The sequence below is a fragment of the Schistocerca gregaria genome, chromosome 3, assembly GCF_023897955.1.
Source record: "Schistocerca gregaria isolate iqSchGreg1 chromosome 3, iqSchGreg1.2, whole genome shotgun sequence".
Taxonomy (NCBI): Eukaryota; Metazoa; Arthropoda; class Insecta; order Orthoptera; family Acrididae; genus Schistocerca; species Schistocerca gregaria.
Window position 1 is genome coordinate 628,060,665 of NC_064922.1, and position 19,511 is coordinate 628,080,175.

Sequence of the window (19,511 nt, forward strand, 5' to 3'; positions counted from 1 at the left end):
ATCCAGGCGATCAAGCCAAGATTACCATTCCCCGCAGCACACAACATTTCACCGCCGCGCCGTACGGTGATCGCTGAAGCATGTCCGGGGGTTACGGTGACAGGAGACTGGCGGCGCTAACCAGTCCCCAGCTCAGGACCCCGGGGTCGCCAAGCCCGTATTCAGCACGTGAATGCTGAGCCCCTGGGGGGGGCTAGCATTCAGGATTGGAAAGAAAGCCAATGTGCACTCGGTATGTCTGCCATGGGACCTCATCTGAGTTTTTAAGGTGGCCGTGCCTATGGCTATCGGGCATGCAGGGTGCAGTCGTCTGCAAGTTGTGGCTCACATCAGCTCCAAAGACACCTGCCACATGGATTCTGAGGCCATCCTCAGTTCAGACAGACAGCAGGTGGAGGTGGTGAAGGCTGCTGGCCTCACATGCAGGCTGCACAAAAAGCTCGCAATTAGCAGCATTGTTCCCAGAATCGGACGGGGTTATTTGGTTTGGAGCCAATTGGAACATCTCAACCAAGGGCTTGAATCTTGTGATGGCCTCTGCTGCAGATTTCTGGACTTGCGTAATCACGTGGCGAATTGTAGGACTCCCCTTCAGACGTCAGGGGTGCACTACACAAAGGAAGCAGCTACTTGGGAGGCAAAGAACTTGTGGAGTGCACGAATCTTTTCGTAAAGGCTAGACTTTAGTTTGGGATAAGGAGATGAACATTAGCCATTCAACACACAGATAGAGAAAATAGGCCATTTTCAGAGCAAAGTCGCTTCGACTGTACAAATTTTATCAGTAATTTGTCAAGGAATTTCTAACAATGTTCTCGAATTTACTGCCTTCCAAGCAAGTTCTCATGCTCAAATTATTCTTGGGACTAAGAGGTGGCTGAAACGTGAAGCAGAAAGTTCCAATATACTTGGTAAGTCATAGAACGTATGTCAGAAAGGCAGACTAGACGCCGCAGCAGGAGTGTTCACTGTAGTTGACAAAAATATTCTCTTTATTTATTGCGAAACTGAATGTAACAGTGAAGTTATCTAGTTACATATGACAGGTCTAGGTGAAACCAAGTTAACTCTTGGATGTTTTTAATAGCTACTCAATTTCAAAGTGAATTTATCCTACCAAGAATAGACTGTGGTGTCCAGGGATTCATTGGAGTGTATCCAGACAGAAAGTATTGCGAAGTACTTTGGAACACACTTCTGAACAATGTCTTGAGCAGCTAGTTCAGCAGTCCACACACAATGGAAATATCTTAGACAATGTAGTTATGAACAGGCCGGACCTTATCGATGTCATCAGTACGGGGATGGGGGATTACTGATCATAATGTAATCATAGTGACTATTGTTACAAAAATTAACAAGTCAGTCAAGAAGGCTAAGAGAGATTTTCTACCGGAGACAGCATATAAACAGTTGTTAGCATCTCACTTAGACAATGGATTGGCATCATTTAGTTTCACTATGATAGTCATAGCGGTGTTCACAGCAAACTTTTAACAAAGGTACAAGCATGTGGAATAGGTTCATAGATATGTGAGTAGCTCAAAGACTTCTTACATAATAGAACCCAGTATCTTATTTTTGATGGAAGTGTTCAACAGAGGCAATGGTATTGTCAGGAGTGCCTCAGGGAAGAGTGACAAGACTACTATAATTTTCTATAGACATAAATGATCTGTTGTACAGGATGGTTAGCAATATACGGTTATTTGAGATGATGCTATAGTGTATAGAAAGGTGTCAAATTCAGTGACTGTAGGAGAAAACAACATGACTTAGACAAAATTTCTAGTTGGTGTGATAAATGGCAGCTACCTCTGAATATTGAAGCATGTAAGTTAATGCAGATAGGTAGGAAAAACAAAACTTTCATGTTCAGATATGGCATTAATAGTGTCCTGCTTGACACAGTCACATCGTTTATACATCTGGGTGTAATGTTGCAAAGCGATATGAAATGGAATGAGCATGTGAGGATTATGATAGGGAAGGCAAATGGTTTGAGTTCAGTTTATTGAGAGGGGTACCTTCTGCCCACGCACCGTATGGTGGATTGTGGAGTATGTATATGAAATATAGATACTAATGGTGAGTCCATGGCACTGATGCTTTCTTCATCTCAGCTATCACATGAAGCACCAATGATTTGTTCACTGTGACATTACGGTGCAGGAAAAGAGCACCCTCCACCTGATACTGCTTTAAGTGTTGAAGTACAACTTCAATGGCCCAGTTTTACTTTCATCTGAGAGTTGCCAAGGGTACCCAGTGAACACATCCTGTAGCGTGCATGGTCTCCATTACACTGCCGGTAGACATCTTCAGCTCATCTGCAATCTGTCTCTCACAAATACGACGATCATACCGAATCTACCCTTTGACATGGTACACATTGTCACTTCAGGTATACAGACTTCGTCGCTCTCTCCTCTGATTGTCCAACACACCCATTCTGCCATTATGAAATTCCTGGCAATGAAACCACACAATTTTCATAACATTATACTTGATCCATGAACTTCCACTGCTTGGTGATGTATTGCAGTTAGGAACATTTTCCTTATACACTAAAACCGTTATTATTCCTCAAACTTCAATTACAGACGATGTACCTGTCAACATCTTCATCTTAAAACTGTACTTGGAAATGCCATAGCACAGCAACCTTCAACTACCATTGGTCTTTAAAAGCTTTTATTGTCTCTTTTATGTAGACATGAAAGTTAATGTCCATGGAGTATTCGTGTGGCATCGTTTGAAGAATGAGGTTCCATGATTAAGTCAGTACCTTACGACCTAGCCAAAAGTAAGCACAGTCACTGCCAGAAGCAGCAACAAACAAGACATCCACGTAGACAGGACATCAACAGTTTCTAATTACCTACATCAGAGCAGAGTGCCACTCAGGCCACTCTGCAATCATCGTCAAAAGCAAAAGCATTGTGTCACTACAGAACCAGCAATGCAAGAGTTTTATTAGACTGAGTTATGTAGTGAAGTTTATAGTCGATTGCACATTGAGAGAAGGAACTATTATTATGTAATGTATCATGTGATACATTAGTCTGAGGAAAGTTAAGAATTTCATCCTGTTCAAGTTATAATAACATGACCGAATATTTTGTGTGTGTGTGTGTGTGTGTGTGTGTGTGTGTGTGTGTGTGTGTGTTTTGTAGTATTCACTCAGCCTCCTCCAGAAGCAAATCTAATACACCACCGCAGTGGCAATGGAGTTTTTTGCATGGCACAACAATTTATACAACGTAAGAGCTTACTGGATCATCTTTGTGCAACTATGAATTATGGTAAAACTGAAATATCCAAGATGAAAATAAAGAATACGAATGAATGTAGTAAGAAAAGCTCAATGAGAATACACAGTGTGCTATTAAAATATAGGCTAGTAGAGGTTAAAGAGAAGAAACGGAGAACAAACTAGGAAAAAGGAAATAAAACAGAGTACAAAAATAAATTAAAAGAATGGAATGACATATTGTTGCAACATTTCTTACACACTGCACATACCTGTTCTTCTTGGTGATGCTGCTCATGTGGCTGCTGTTGCTCCTCATGCTGATGAGTGTCTTCATATTCATAACTCTGAGTAGTACCCTGTTTAAATTGATCTGCTTCATGTGCTCCACGCACACCCTCTTGAACATGTGAAACGTGGATTTTGTAGCCACAATCTTATTGAAACAGAAAAAGATAATGTCAAAGCAGCACTGTTTAATTAGCAATAATATTGTACCTTTTGTACCAAGGGTACTACTACTACTACTACTACTACTACTACTACTACTACTACTACTACAATGACAACTGCCACCACCACTACTTTGTAAGTATGTCCAAAGCAAGTATAGATGGAAGATGTTTTTATACAAAATGTTTAAAAATGTGTTCTATATTCTTAATGGAGGTAGTACTGGCTAGAACTAGAAAATCTTATACATGTACATCCAGAAACAAATACTTCATAGAAATATAGACCATTCTGTCCTACATTTGCTATCTGACTTCTGATACTACAGCATACAGCAAACGTTGTTACAACTAAATCTTAAATGTACCTGGGCCTTCATATAAAATCTCATGAAGCTGAGTGAATACATCTTGCTGCCCCATTTGATCATGCACATGGGACAAAAATTCCCATGAACTGGGCAGGTTCTCGTCAAGTAGGAATACACCAATACCTTTACATCCATCTACCTTTCCATTCTGCAAGCCACCTAACTGTACACGATGGAGGGTACCTCGTGTACAATTGTCACTTCCTCCCTTTCCTGTTACAGTAGCGAGTTGTGTGCAGGAAGAACAGTTGCCGTTAAGAATCCATGTCAGGTTTCATCTACGAAATTTTACCTCCATGGTCTTTTCCCAAAATGTACGTAGGAGGAAGCAATATATTGATTTCTTCTTCTGGGAAAGTACGCTCATGGAACTTTAATATTAAATCACACCTTGATGCACTATGCTTACAATTGGAGTTGGATGAGTACATTCATTACACTATTGCACCTACTAAAAGAACCTGTGATTAAGCAAGCTGCTCAACTTTGGATCTTATCTATTTCCTCTGTCAGTTCTTTCTAGTATGATTCCCACACGGAGAGCAATATGCAAGTATCAGTCAAATGAGGGTTTTGAAACCTACCTCCTTTGGGTGGACTGTGCTTCCTGAGGATTCTTATAATGAATCTCAGTTTCACAGCTGCCTCTCCTGTAATTCATTTTATGTGATCATTCCATTTTAAATCTGTATGCATACTCCCAGGTATTTTATGGGTGACACTGCTTCTGGTACTTGTTCAGAAATCATGCAATCAGACATTACATGGTTTCGCTGCCTATTCACAGGGAGTAAGTTACTTTTCTTTATTTTGAGAGTCAACTGCCAATCACTGTGTTGAATGTCAATCCTCTGCACAGCCTCCGGCATTTCACTAAAATCTTATACCATTTCTATTTCTCTGCACACAACAATATCATCCATGAACAGCTTCAACATGCTCTTGATGGTCACTTTGTCATGTAGGATATGTTGCAGGGAGAGTTCCAACCTGTGCAATTCATAACAGCTAGTGCTGTTGGGAAGAATCCAAATGGAAGTAACAGACACCACCTTTCCGGAAATGTGCACGTGAGGATTCTCCATGCAAAGTATTCTTCATTTCTGTGCACTCCCTGGCCTCAACCTTCATGAGTCCCTGTCCTTCACCTGCCTGTAACCTTCTCCCTAACCCACTCCAACATTATATATGCCTGCTATACCCCCGGTGCACCTGCTTAGTCCTTTCCCCTTCTGTGCTTCCCTCCACTCCTGGGGACAGGATAGTGGGCTTCTAGGTGCAGCAACTGGAGCTGTGTAAAAGAGACCATCGTAATGAAGACCAAAGATTATGAGCAGAAGATCTGGGACCTGTTAGATCCAACAATGTACTGAAAATTAAGCACAGATACAACGCAACATATCACATGGAATATAAACTAGTTAATCAACAGTTAATCAAGGTGTTTTCTCTGCCAGTGGACATACAGAGGAACCTGTACAACACAGAAGCCCTACCATCTCAGGTAAGTGGATTACCTAAGATCCATAAGAATAACATTCCACTAAGAGTGATTGAGAGCGCTCCTGGCTCATCGACGTGTAAACTGGCACAAAAACTTTCCTCTATGCTCCTGCCACACATACACAGAGGACCCACGACATTTCATTGAGAAGCTGAAGCAAGTAAAACTTGCACCAAACGATATCCTGGTCAGCTTTGATGTTGTTTCTTTTTCTTTTAAGAAAATGTCACTTAGTGACTTTCTGGAGCAAATTGGTTCAATTTTCCCCACAAGAAATCACAAAGCTTTTCATGCATGCCTCACCACAAGCTATTTCACATGGAATGGCAACTTCTATGAACAGCTGGAAGGTGTCACCATGGGTAGTTCACATAGTGCAGTGGCGGCCAGCTTCTTCATGGAAGATTACGAAGAACAGGCGCTGGACTTGGCACGGTGCAAATGTAAGGTGTGGACAGATATGTTGATGATACCTTTGTTGTGTGAAGCCATGGTGATGAACAGCTCGGTGACTTCCTAAGACATTTGAACAGCCTTCACGCCAACAAAAAATTTAGCATGGAAGAGGAAAAGGACATAAACCTACTATTTCAAGATGTGCTGGTCACAAGGGATGGTGAAAACCTGGGACACAGAGTGTATCGAAAACCTACACACATGGACCAATTCCTCTACAAACTATCAAATCACCACCCAAAACAGAAAAGGGGCAAGATTAATACTCTCATAAAGCAAGGAAGATGAGTATGTGAGCTGCAGCACCTCAGACATGACATACAGCACTTGGAAAGTGTTCTGAGGAGCAATGGGTATTCCACAAGTTACATTAGAAGTATAACAGAGCCAAACACTCAGTGAAGTGACAAATCAGAAAGAGAGATGTTGGGGACAGCCTTTCTGCCATACATTCTCAGAGTGATGGACAGAATTGGTCGTATATTGCTCAAACACGGCATAAAGACTATTCACATATTGACAAAGAAGATCAAAGAGTGACACGCAAAGGAGAAAAGGGACCCACTTGCAATGTCGGGCATGCACATGCGGAAAGTTCATGTTGGAATGACTGGACGATCAATCACTTCAGGATTATAGAAAATAAGTGACATTGCAGGTTGGAGCAGGTAGAGAAATCAGCTGTGTGCTCGTCTGACCACGTAATAAAATTTGCCAACACGGAAGTTCTGGCTGCAGAGAAGAGCTATCACACCTGCTTGTTCAGAGAAGCTATAGAAATACACAAACACAAGAACAGCTTCAACAAGAAAGAAGAAAGCCCTTGGACATGGCACACATGTACATATAGTCTACGGTTGCGAGCTCATCTCAAGTCCACCACCAGCAATTGGGTTTAAACTTGGACAATGTCAGCCACTCATGTTGGCAAAACGTCAGAAAATTCATCAAGCAAAACGTTGGCCGAAGAACCCAAGACAGAAGCCAACAAGCAGTTTATTTTGAAAGAGAGTCAAACCCTCCTTGAATTGAGGAATTCATCACACATTCTCTCACGTAGCCTAATTAATTTTGTGTAAAAGGGAATTAACTTTGAAAATAAAATTTCTCAAACCACCATTCATAATATTTTCCAGTGATTTGTTAACAATGTAAACAGTTGTGACATTGCACTAATTGAAAGCAGTTTTTTGTTATGAATTACTGCTTGGTCTTTGTCCCAAAGCCTTCGACACGTTTTGCTGTCGGCAGACGCTCGTGTGTGTACACTGTGTTTTGTTGTAAATTGCTCATTTTCTCCACAACATAAGTTTTATTTTGGTGTTATCCACTCGTTTATGATTTATCGCTGCAGTATTATTTTACAGTAGTGGCTAAAGTGAAATTCTTTCTTAGACTATTACTTCTGACAAGTCAAAATTACAAAAATTTTATGGAAAACTAGCATAATGAAAAATTTCCGTGTTTTTCAGGGTGCTTATACACTCTGATCACCACTAACATCTTCTCTGATCCCTACCCTGCTATCCTTCCACCTCCCTGTCTCTCAACTTTTCTGTACCACTGTTACCCACTCCAGAAAATTTGACTGCTCACCTCAAACACATTCTTAGTGCCCGGAAACAACACTGGCCAATTATGTGAAAAATACCTGAGTAAACATGTGCAAGTTTCTACATTTGATGAACGATTATGTCTGACAGGTGAATGTTATTTAGCAGTCTAAATGGCTCTGAGCACGATGGGAATTAACATCTATGGTCATCAGTCCCCTAGAACTTAGAACTACTTAAACCTAACTAACCTAAGGACATCACACACAACCATGCCCGAAGCAGGATTCGAACCTGCGACCGTAGCAGTGGCTTGGTTTCGGACTGAGCGCCTAGAACCGCGAGACCACCGCAGCCGGAATTTAGCAGTCTTTTTGAGTGTGCCTGTCTCTATGTGGTGAGCACAGTCTATCCTTTTCATATCCTTGTTACTGCATAACAGATTTTCAATTGTTTGAATATACTGAAAGTGATATGAATAAAGAAATGCTTACACAAAACTGTTTATGCAAAAGTATGATTTATGCCTTCACCACCTCCAATTCTTCACACACTTCTTTCAGAATCATTTTGTACAACAATCAGTCCTCACTGTACAAAATACGAAACCTGTAAGAGCTACTGTGATCTCATATCTGTAAGTCACTGGAACAACTTACTGAATATGGATTACATCATACATGACAAGAGTGTGATAGCAGAAGATCAGGATTTCCCATGTAGAGTGATAAGACTACAATGCACTGTCTATGTCGTTCACACATTACAGAATTGCTAATCTTACTCCTACGCTAGCAAAAGCTCAAAGTGATACATACAAAATGGCTAACAGGAGACAGCTGTAAGTGCTACACTTGGCAACAGAATGACAGTTTGAGGGTGAAATAAAGAGACAAACATAGCCAGTAACAGTAAACAATTAACATCAACAGGAAGTAAGCCTACACCATTCAGTACTGACCACTGCTGACTCGTACAAAACAGCCCATATCTGAACAAGTTTTTGTTTCCAAGGATACGTTTGTAGGACTTTTGCTTGACCAGTACTATCTCCATAAGAATTTGGAACACATTTTTTTAGTGCATTGTACATTATGCGTTGATATTTCGTAAATCAGAGTAAACATGAAATCGAATCTGATTATTAGGCATAAACAGTACTTAAAAATAATTCTCAAGTGTAACAATTATAATGTTAAGAGAGATATTTGTAAGTAGTTACCTTATAAACCACAAACAACATTCTTGCTGCTTGTGTTTTATGATACATTATTCATTGGCTTTAGCTGCTCATTCAAGAAGATTAGTTTGTAGCACAGCATGTTGATTTGTGTCTTGAGGTCAGTGCAAGTAGAGAGACTTACATGGTGTAATTTATTATTAACTAATCTGTTACAGTAAAGAGATACGAGACAGAAGAGGCAGTGTCTTGTATAAGGAGTATGTACATGCCAGTGTGTAGCAGGCACTTGTATTAATGGGTTGGAGCAATAGGAACATATTTCCCTCAAAGGTTCAAACTCTCATACTGCTCGGTGAAAATCACATACTGATTTGACCAGCAAAGGCACTGTGAAAACTAATGCCAGAGCAGTACAACAGGTCAGATAGAAACTGCTGATGCAATTCCTGTGCATCACATACCATCCCTCCCAGTAGGTGGTATGTAACGGCCTCAACCGACCACCTTGAGAAATGAACAAGGACTACCAACTTATTCAGTTCAACATTTGTTAAATAAGCAAGTCCAAATCAGATCAGTATGTGTTGCTATCCTGAAGAATGGAACACTGACAGTTCACAGCAGAGAACTGCCAAACTTGGGACACAGGAGGAGAGCAGTAATTAATTTACAATGACTATGAACACAAGAAGAGTTGTGGTAATGGTGAGAAGCTTCATAGCTGTCTGTCAGTTATTCATTGTTTTCTGGCTCCTTAATAGCTGCCATTTGCACATCTTTTCTACATATGTAACCTAGGCAGGCTGTCATAAGGGAATTGAAGATAAATTTTGGCTAGAAGTGCAGGAGGGAACTAAAACACATCACTGCAACAGGGTGTAATGTACTCTTCTGTACACTCTCATGGGCCTGCTGGTGGTGTCAATGATGGGTATAATCATCACATCGATCACGGATTAGGAGGAGAGCTAAATACAGACATCTCATTTTTTTTAAAGAAACACATCTCTCACCTTACCACATACACAAGTAGATGCTATAATAGCCATTTTGTTGTTGTTGTTGTTGTGGTCTTCAGTCCTGAGACTGGTTTGATGCAGCTCTCCATGCTACTCTAACCTGTGCAACCTTTTTCATCTCCCAGTACCTACTGCAACATACATCCTTCTGAATCCGCTTAGTGTATTCATCTCTTGGTCTCCCTCTACAATTTTTATCCTCTACGCTCCCCTCCAGTACTAAATTGGTGATACCTTGATGCCTCAGAATATGTCCTACCAACTGATCCCTTCTTCTAGTCAAGTTGTGTCACAAACTCCTCTTCTCCCAACTTCTATGCAATACCTCCTTGTTAGTTATGTGATCTACCCATCTAATCTTCAGCATTCTTCTGTAGCACCACATTTCGAAAGCTTCTATTCTCTTCATGTCCAAACTATTTACCGTCCATGTTTCACTTCCATACATGGCTACACTCCATACAAATACTTTCAGAAACGAATTCCTGCCACTTAAATCTATACTCGATGTTAACAAATTTCTCTTCTTCAGAAATGCTTTCCTTGCCATTGCCAGTCGACATTTTATATCCTCTGTACTTCGACCATCATCTGTTATTTTGCTCCCCAAATAACAAAACTCCTTTACTACTTTAAGTGTTTCATTTTCTAATCTAATTCGCTCAGCACCACCCGACTTAAATTCGAATACATTCTATTATCCTTGTTTTGCTTTTGATGATGTTCATCTTATATCCTCCTTTCAAGACACTGTCCATTCCGTTCAGCTGCTCTTCCAAGTCCTTTGCTGTCTCTGACACATTTACAATGTCATCCGCGAGCCTCAAAGTTTTAATTTCTTCTCCATGGATTTTAATTCCTACTCCGGATTTTTCTTTTGTTTCCTTTACTGCTTGCTCAATATACAGATTGAATAACATTGGGGAGAGGCTACAACCCTGTCTCACTCGCTTCCCAACCACTGCTTCCCTGTCATGTCCCTCGACTCTTAACTGCCACCTGGTTTGTGTACAAATTGTAAATGGTCTTTCGCTCCCTGTATTTTACCCCTGCCACCTTCAGAATTTGAAAGAGAATATTCCAGTCAACATTGCCAAAAGCTTTCTCTAAGTCTACAAATGCTAGAAACGTAGGTTTGCCTTTCCTTAATCTTTCTTCTAAGATAAGTCGTAGGGTCAGTATTGCCTCATGTGTTCCAACATTTCTACGGAATCCAAACTGATCTTCCCCGAGGTCGGCTTCTACTAGTTTTTCCATTCGTCTGTAAAGAATTCGCGTTAGTATTTTGCGACTGTGACTTATTAAACTGATAGTTCTGTAATTTTCACATCTGTCAACATCTGCTTTCTTTGTGGTTGGAATTATTATATTCTTCTTGAAGTCTGAGGGTAATTCACCTGTCTCATACATTTTACTCACCAGATGGTAGAGTTTTGTCAGGACTGGTTCTCCCAAGGCTGTCAGTAGTTCTAAAGGAATGTTGTCTACTCCGGGGGCCTTGTTTCGACTGAGGTCTTTTAGTGCTCTGTCAAACTCTTCACGCGGTACTGTATCTCCCATTTCATCTTCATCTACATCCTCTTCCATTTCCATAATATTGTCCTCAAGAACATCACCCTTGTATAGACCCTCTATATACTCCTTCCACCTTTCTGCTTTCCCTTCTTCTCTTAGAACTTGGTTTCCATCTGAGAGCTTGATATTCATGCAAGTGTTTCTCTTTTCTACAAAGGTCTCTTTAATTTTCCTATAGGCAGTATCTATCTTACCCCTCGTGAGATAAGCCTCTACATCCTTACATTTGTCCTGTAGCCATCCCTGCTTAGCCATTCTGCACTTCCTGTCGATCTCATTTTTGAGACGTTTGTATTCCTTTTTGCCTGCTTCACTTACTGCATTTTTGTATTTTCTCCTTTCATCAATTAAATTCAGTATCTCTTCAGTTACCCAAGGATTTCTACTAGCCCTCCTGTTTTTACCTACTTGATCCTCTGCTGCCTTCACTATTTCATTCCTCAAAGCTACCCATTCTTCTTCTACTGTATTTCTTTCCCCCATTCCTATCAAATGTTCCCTTATGCTCTCCCTGAAACACTGCACAACCTCTGGTTCTTTCACTTTATCCAGGTCCCATCTCCTTAAATTCCCACCTCAGTTGCTGCTACAGTGAAGTCTACAACTGGTATTACAATACCTTGCCACATCAAAGTAAACAAATGGACATGGGAAAACCACGAACAATGTTCATGTGAAGAAGGTGACGTATAAGCAGTTAAAAGGCTAGAAACTGCTTAAAGCAATAAAAATTATAAAAGGTGAAGAAGGAAGTTCCGTAAGGCAAAACACAAAACTTGCAGCTATTTACGATCAGTTACAAACACTGACGTAAGGTTCAGTGGCTACGTACCTAATAGAAATTGAGTGGGGTTCCCATATACATATTACGAAGACGATTCAGATTTAACATTCCTCTGATAAAAGGGTTCAATCTTCAGTTGGTCCTTGGATTCACTGCCTTACTTGCTCATGTGGTATATCCCCTAGGGCTGTGGTGTTTCAGAGAAACTTATTGAATGAGTGAAGACGTAACACAAAGGCAGCACCAGCCAAGTGATATGCCCAGCAGGAATATCACAAAGCTTCCTTATGACAGTGGATGTGTGTAGTGGGGATCTGATTTGTCACCTCAACTCTTTAGTCTTATCATGGACACCTTCACAAGAAATCTACAGAGAAAAGTCCCATGGACATTGTTGTACACTGATAACATCATGTTTGCTACTAAACCAAGTACTTGAAAATCATGCACATTAAATCATCTGGCTTCAAACTAGAGAAAGAAGAAAGTTTTCAATGGCTGTTATCCCATATGAAAAGTACGAAAAAAGATTGGGGCTTTAATACTCCACTGATATTAAGTTCTTAAGAGATGGAGCAAACACTTGGGTTCATAAAATACAGGGGAGGATACTGGTTGTGCTCGTTCGAAGGAATCATACTCTCATTCAAGTGATTTAATGAAATCATGGCTATGCCATCTCACTTCGCCATATGCAAAGTGATGGTGGCACAAATGACAATCGACAAGTCAAAGTTAGTGCAGCACATATGTGTTAGTTTAGTTACAGTATTTCTCATTGAGAGCAAATTCACTCCAGTTATGTTAGAAATTTATAGGAAAGTTTGCCACTGTGTATGGAACAGAGTGACAGCCAACATTACAAACTCTTGAGCACTCTCCCTCTGTCATGGAAATGCAGACTTAGATACCAGCAGTGACCTTAACAAACTGCAAAGAAACAGTGCCATGAGACATATGGTCACAAAATGTAGCCAACATATCAAAATAGTTTTTGAAGTTGGAAACAGAACTTATCCCACTACAAAATGAATTAAATATAATGAAAATAGTTGTTGCATGCCATTGTGTGCCATAGTTAAAGCTGCCCTTGTAGTGTAATACATCACTTTGGTAAAATGATGTGCTGTGTGGCATCTACTGAACTGATGAATGATGATCACCACAATAAAAAATTTATTTAAGTAATGAGTTAGTATAGTATACTGTTTGAAACTTTGTTTTACGTGCATGTATTCTGGAATGGGTGGACACAGCATATATGCAAGCTGAGACAACATTAGCACTACTACATTGAGTGGTACCTACTGTTTGGGATTTTTTTTTTCTTTTTCTTTTTTTCTGCTAGGTGTCATCTGGGTGAGAGTGAACATCAATTATTATTGCATGAAATTGTAACTGATACAGTTTGTTTGCCAGGAAAGATTGTATGATGTGTTCCACTGTTGTAACTAATTGGTAAACATACTGATATAAATAAAGAAGGCCTGTACATCATTTCTTGGAAGACTGGGATTTATAACAGACCTCTTCAGTTTCCAGACAAAATCTACGAAGACACACACGGTTTTCTGACTTGGGAGTTTAAACACAGGCGGTCAGATTTATTAATTAATGGTAACCAGAAATTCATTTATGAGTACAGAACATCACATAACATACAGACTGGGATGAACACCTCACCCACAAGCTGCATTCAATTCATTTATGTGTTTCACTTTCCTGTTTCGTAGTCAGTTTATCATCTGAATTACAGCCACAACATAAATTGCATTCCAGTAACAGTGCAATCTAACAAGATTAAACAAAAGGGATTTGCTTGTGTGACACATTAGCGCAAGGACAAAACACTGGGCTGTTAACGGAACAATCATGAGTTCAAATACATGGCCAAACTTTTTTTAGCTTATTTGTTATTTTACTCTAAGAAAATTACATTTTTGCTCTTTCATAAATTTAAGTTACTTAAGCCAAGTGTTTAGTTATTTTATTTGCACAGAAATGAACACAAGAAACTGAGAATTTATATAAACAAGTATTTCTTGGTTTTAGCTGCTGATTGACATACTAAAATGAAACGGAGATTTGTCTTGGCTGAAAGCTACAGAACTGGAATATGTGACAAACAAACATAACAATATAGAAAATTCCCTAGGCATGCAATAACTATAACTAATGGAATGTAATATGATGCATTTCTGTTACTAAATTTCATTAGGGGTGGAACAGCCGAAACTTTCAGAGCAAATACAATGGCAGGCTAATTCTCGCAAAGGAAGAGAAGCAGCATTTTGTTTATTTCAAAAACATAATTAATCTAATACAACTTCTAGGCAATTCCACAGTTCTCCCTGCCTTTATAATGAGAGAATAATTCTTGGCACATGGCTCAAAGTCCATGGCATTTGGGGGTGGGGGCTGTCACTGGGAGTTGCACTATGTCTTTGTAGGTGGAAATAAGCATAATAGCCATAAGTTAGTACGGATCTCAACAACTAGACAAAATAAATTACCGAATACCACAGTGTTATTATATTTGATTCTAATAAAAAAAACCATAAGACTGAAATTTCATGGAGTACAAAAGTGATCATAAATAAATATTTACTTAAGGTTTGTCTCAGGCGCTTCCTTAAATCAGCAATGGTTTCATTTTTCAGTCTTTTTGTGCGCCTGAGGAACTCATTTTCTCGAAGAAGGGACAACTTCTCCATGATGATTTGTTTATTCACCCTATTTTGCTTTTTTCTCATCATAGTGATCCTTTTTTGAAGCATTCGTACTTTCTCCTTCTCTGTTTCAAGCTGAAAAGGTATATAATAAATGAAGACATATGGCACGAATATTCACAATGAGGAAAAATATTTCTAGCGAACCTTCATATGGAACAATACACACACACACACACACACACACACACACTAGTCTTTTACCAGTGTCTTCATCCATGTATGGCACATAAACTGTCAGAAAAAAAATCACAACACCAAGAAATAATTACGGTACAATAATGAAATTTCTGGAATACATATGTCTAGGTAACGTATTTAAGTAATTAACACTGCAAGATCACAAGTCAATACAAGCGGAAGATAAGCCATTGTTAATGTGAAATGCTGATACAATAATAACTGGTGTAACAGCCAGAATGTCGGATGCAAGCATACAAATGTGCATGCATTGTGTTATACAGGTGCTGGACGTCAGTTTGCCGGATGGAGTTCCATGCCTGTTGTGCTTGAGTGGTCAATACAGGAACAGTTAATGTTGATTCTGGATGACACTGGGGTTGGTGTCCAATGATGTCCCGTACGTGCTTGGCTGGAGACAGATCTTGTGATTGAGGATACCAAGGCAACATGTCAACGCTTTATGGACTGTAAAGCATGTTGGGCACAACAGTGAGTTGTGGACGAGCATTATCATGATGGGAAAAAAAACCACCCTAGAATGCTGTTCCTGAATGGCAGCACAACAGGTCAAAGCACTGGACTGATGTACAAATTTGCAGTCAGAGTGCATGGGATAACTAAGAGAGTGCTCCTACTGTCATACAAAATAGTACCCCAGGCCATGACTGAAGGTGCAGGTTCAGTGTGTCTAACATGCAAACAGGTTGGTTGTAGACCCTTAACTGGCCTCCTCTTCATACACAACCATCACTGGCACCAATACAGAACCAGCTTTCATCAGAAAACACAACAAACTTCCACCCTGCCCTCAAATGACCTCTCGCTTGACACCACTGAAGTCGTAATTGGCAGTGGTTTGGGGTCAGTGGAATACACACTTCGGGACATCTGGCTTGGAGCTGTCTTTGAAATAACCGATTTGTAACAGATTTTTGTATCACTGTAGTGCCAACTGTTGCTCTAGCTGCTGTTCAGATGCAGTATGATGTGCCACAACCATGAACATGATGGGTCTTCCCTCTCGGTAGTGCCACATGGCTGCCTGGAGCTCTGTCCTCTTGCAACAGTGCAATCTTATGGTCATCGCTGCCAGCAATCATGTACAGCAGCTACATTCCTGCCAAGACTTTCTGCAGTTTCGCAGAAGGAACATCCAGCTTCTCTAGCCCTATTACATGACCACACTGAAACTCAGTGAGGTGTTGATAAAGGCGTCTTTGTTTCCTTAAAGGTATTAGTGACTAACATCAATTCACCAAGTCCAATCTCAAAGTTAACAAACACTCAGGACTGTTAGAATGTGTATTTAAAACAAACCTGATTTGCAACCCCTTAGTGGCTTAATGGGACCACACCCTGGTTCAGGTCCAAAAAATCAATTTTCGGTTTTCATCATATTTTGATAGATTATTTAAGTACTTTGAAACGGATTTTGCTGAAAAAAATTTTTGGACATTTAAAGAGCATTTTCCTACCACATGTATGTAAGTGCCACACCTACTTTTCTGTCACCCACATTTCTGCATATACTTTAGATCTTTATATCCCCTACATTGCACATTAGTTTATCTTTTTCCTGAGTATGTTGGCTATCCTAGGAATGCAACAGTCGGTATTCTTTTGTTTCTGCAGTTTGTAAACAACACGCTTTCAAACAAGCAGTTAGTTTTGTTCAAGTGTGATTGCGAGTAGTTGTTACACTTGCGTTTGCAGTGCTTGTTTACGTGTGTTTTGTTGTGTTTATTGAACGTAAAGGCATTTTCAAGAAACGACAATTTAGAGGAAACAAGTTTAGAAAGCTTTCTGTACAAGAGGTTACGTCACCTGGCAACGATGTTTCTAATTGTAATTCTTCAACAAGTGCATTATCAAAGAAGCTCTCACCATTATTATAAAGTTGAGAATATTATCTGATGCAATTTCTAAATTTGCACAATGTAGACTGCAAGGTCTAGCAACTGTTTTGGATTTAATTTGCACTAAATGCTCAGCTGTGATTTCATTTATAAGTTCTTCAAAACAAGATGCAAGTGGCCCTTATGAAACTTATGAAATCAATACTAGATTAGTTTATGCCTTATAGGCATTGCAGAGAGAACATTTTGCTCAGTGATGAACTTAAATCAACCACCAAATAAATTTGAAAAACTGACTGCAATATTAGAGAAAGCTGTATGTGAGGTCAGTGAGGAAAACGTGAAACTGGCTGCTAGGGAAGCAGTGGAAGAAAATGATGGATGTTCGGATTTTGCAGTTGCACTTTATGGAAATTGGCAGAAAAGAGGATATATTTCTCTGAATGGAGTAGGGACTACCACAAGTGTAGACACCGGTAAAGTGTTAGATGTGGAGATAATGTCTAAATACTGCAAATGTTGTAAAGTCAGTGAACCTGAACACAACTGTGTGTCTAATTTTAGAGGAACAAGTGGTGGTATGGAAGTTCATGGAGTACAACAAATATATCACTGCTCCGTAGAGACAAAAGGCGTACGGTACACCAAATATTTGAGCGATGTTGACAGTAAGGCATACAACAATGTGGTGAAATCTAAGCCATATGGAGGTGCCATTATTAGCAAAATAGAATGTGTAGGCCATGTTAAAAAAACATTCGGGATCAAGGCTGAGAAAACTAACTGTTGATATGAGAGGAAAGAAATTAGAAGTGGAAAATTGTTGACCAGACAAGGTTGGTTAACTAAAACTGAAATAGACAACTTGTAGGTATACTATGGGCAAGCAATTAGGAAAAATAAAGAAAAACTGGAGGCAATGAAGAGAGATGTTTGGTCCATATTCTTCCACAAGCCCTCTACCGATGATAAGCCATGTCATGGATTGTGTCCATCAGGAGAAAATTCGTAGCGCAAATATAATAGGGCTCAGGCAACTGAAGAATCTTATTCTCACCAGCATTCTCTTCCTGCTGCAGTTTTCAGAGACCTGGCTCATTCTGACCTTCTAAGGAAATGTCTGCATGGGCAGACACAGAACCCAAACGAATGTTTCAACAGCATAATTTGGAACCGCCTTTCTAAAACTGTATTTGTAGGCATGCATACAATGTAACTAGTAGTTCATGATGCTGTTATTACATTCAATTGTGGTAGTATTGGAAAGTGTTGGGTACTGAAAAAGCTGGGAATTAATCCTGGTGAAAATATGATCACTGGGTTGCAACATTGTGATAAAATGAGGATAGCCAATGCAGACAGGTCTGCATCTAATATGGCCAAGAAAGCAAGACAAACATCCAGGAAGGTGAAAAAGAAGCTGGAAGAGCTGCTAGAGGCCAAAGAAGGGTCATCATATGCAGCAGGGTAGCTTTAAGTAACTGTAAGTAACAAATTTCAAAAGTTTCTTTCTTTAAAGTCAATTTCCCGCAAACTAAAATTTTCAATATATATGCCCCATTATATCAGAAACTATCATAGATAAATGAATGAAATTTTCAGAGACTCTGTATAACATAAAAAGCCACCTCTGGTACTACAATCATATTTCCCCATTAGGAAGTTCACAAAAAAATATTTTCTGCAGAAAAAACTTATTATTTTTTGCTAATAAATTTAAAAAAGTATTTCTTAAAATCTATAAAATGGATAAAGTAGATTTTAATAAAGTTGACTCTATTAGCATAATGTAACTTAACAGTAAAAATATTAAGGTCCTGCATCAAATAGTTTTTTTTTTTTTTTTTTTTTTTCAGAAATGGGTCAAATACTTGCCTAAATTAACATGGGTTAGACAGGCAGGGTGTGGTCCCCTAAACAGGTGTAACTCTGATGTGATTGGTGTGAAATCTGAAGAGACATAATCTTTCAGATGTAGAAAGATGCCTACCAACTTTTGTTTATGTTGCTCAACTCCTCCTTGTTGCTGCAATTTTTCTTTCGTCAGTGTATATCGTTCACCCCCCCCCCCCCCCCCCCCCCCCGTCCATTTCCTTCAGCCCCTCTCCCAACCTATCCCTCCTCCCCCACTCACTGTCCATCACCCCCCCCCCCCTCCACACACACACACACACACACACACACACACACACACACACACACACAAATCCATGTCTTCCTCTCCCCATCCTGTCTGGAAATTTCCTCAGGCACCCTCACTCTCTGTCCATCTCATCCTCCTCCTCTCTCTGCTCAGTCATGGATGTTTGCATATGTCTACCTTGAAAAGCATTCCAATACAATCCACATAACACATTCCCCTTTGTGGCAAGGCTATAGATGTCACGGTTACCGACCAATTTCATGTCCACTCCCACCCGTATTGGAGCTAGGTGGTTGTTGCCTCCACAGTGCTTCTTCCCAGACAATTACATGTATGTTGACAAATGTCAACCTATTTCTGTTGTGTGTGAAAACCACACAATACCAATTATGCAGACACATTTCGTAATGCACAAGCATACGTGATTGGCTGAAGTTGACCATCCGACAT

General features: G+C 39.8%; 1 protein-coding gene across 1 annotated transcript in view; it reads right to left on the reverse strand.

Moving 5' to 3' along the window:
* Positions 1 to 19,511, reverse strand: part of LOC126353882 (nucleoprotein TPR-like) — a 342,294-nt gene that overhangs the window by 48,905 nt on the left and 273,878 nt on the right. The window contains exons 22-23 of the mRNA XM_050003086.1: positions 14,759 to 14,954; positions 3,526 to 3,689 (exon numbers count right to left, since the gene is read on the reverse strand). Coding sequence (XP_049859043.1) covers positions 3,526 to 3,689; positions 14,759 to 14,954 — 360 coding nt within the window. The remainder of the gene's footprint in view (positions 1 to 3,525; positions 3,690 to 14,758; positions 14,955 to 19,511) is intronic.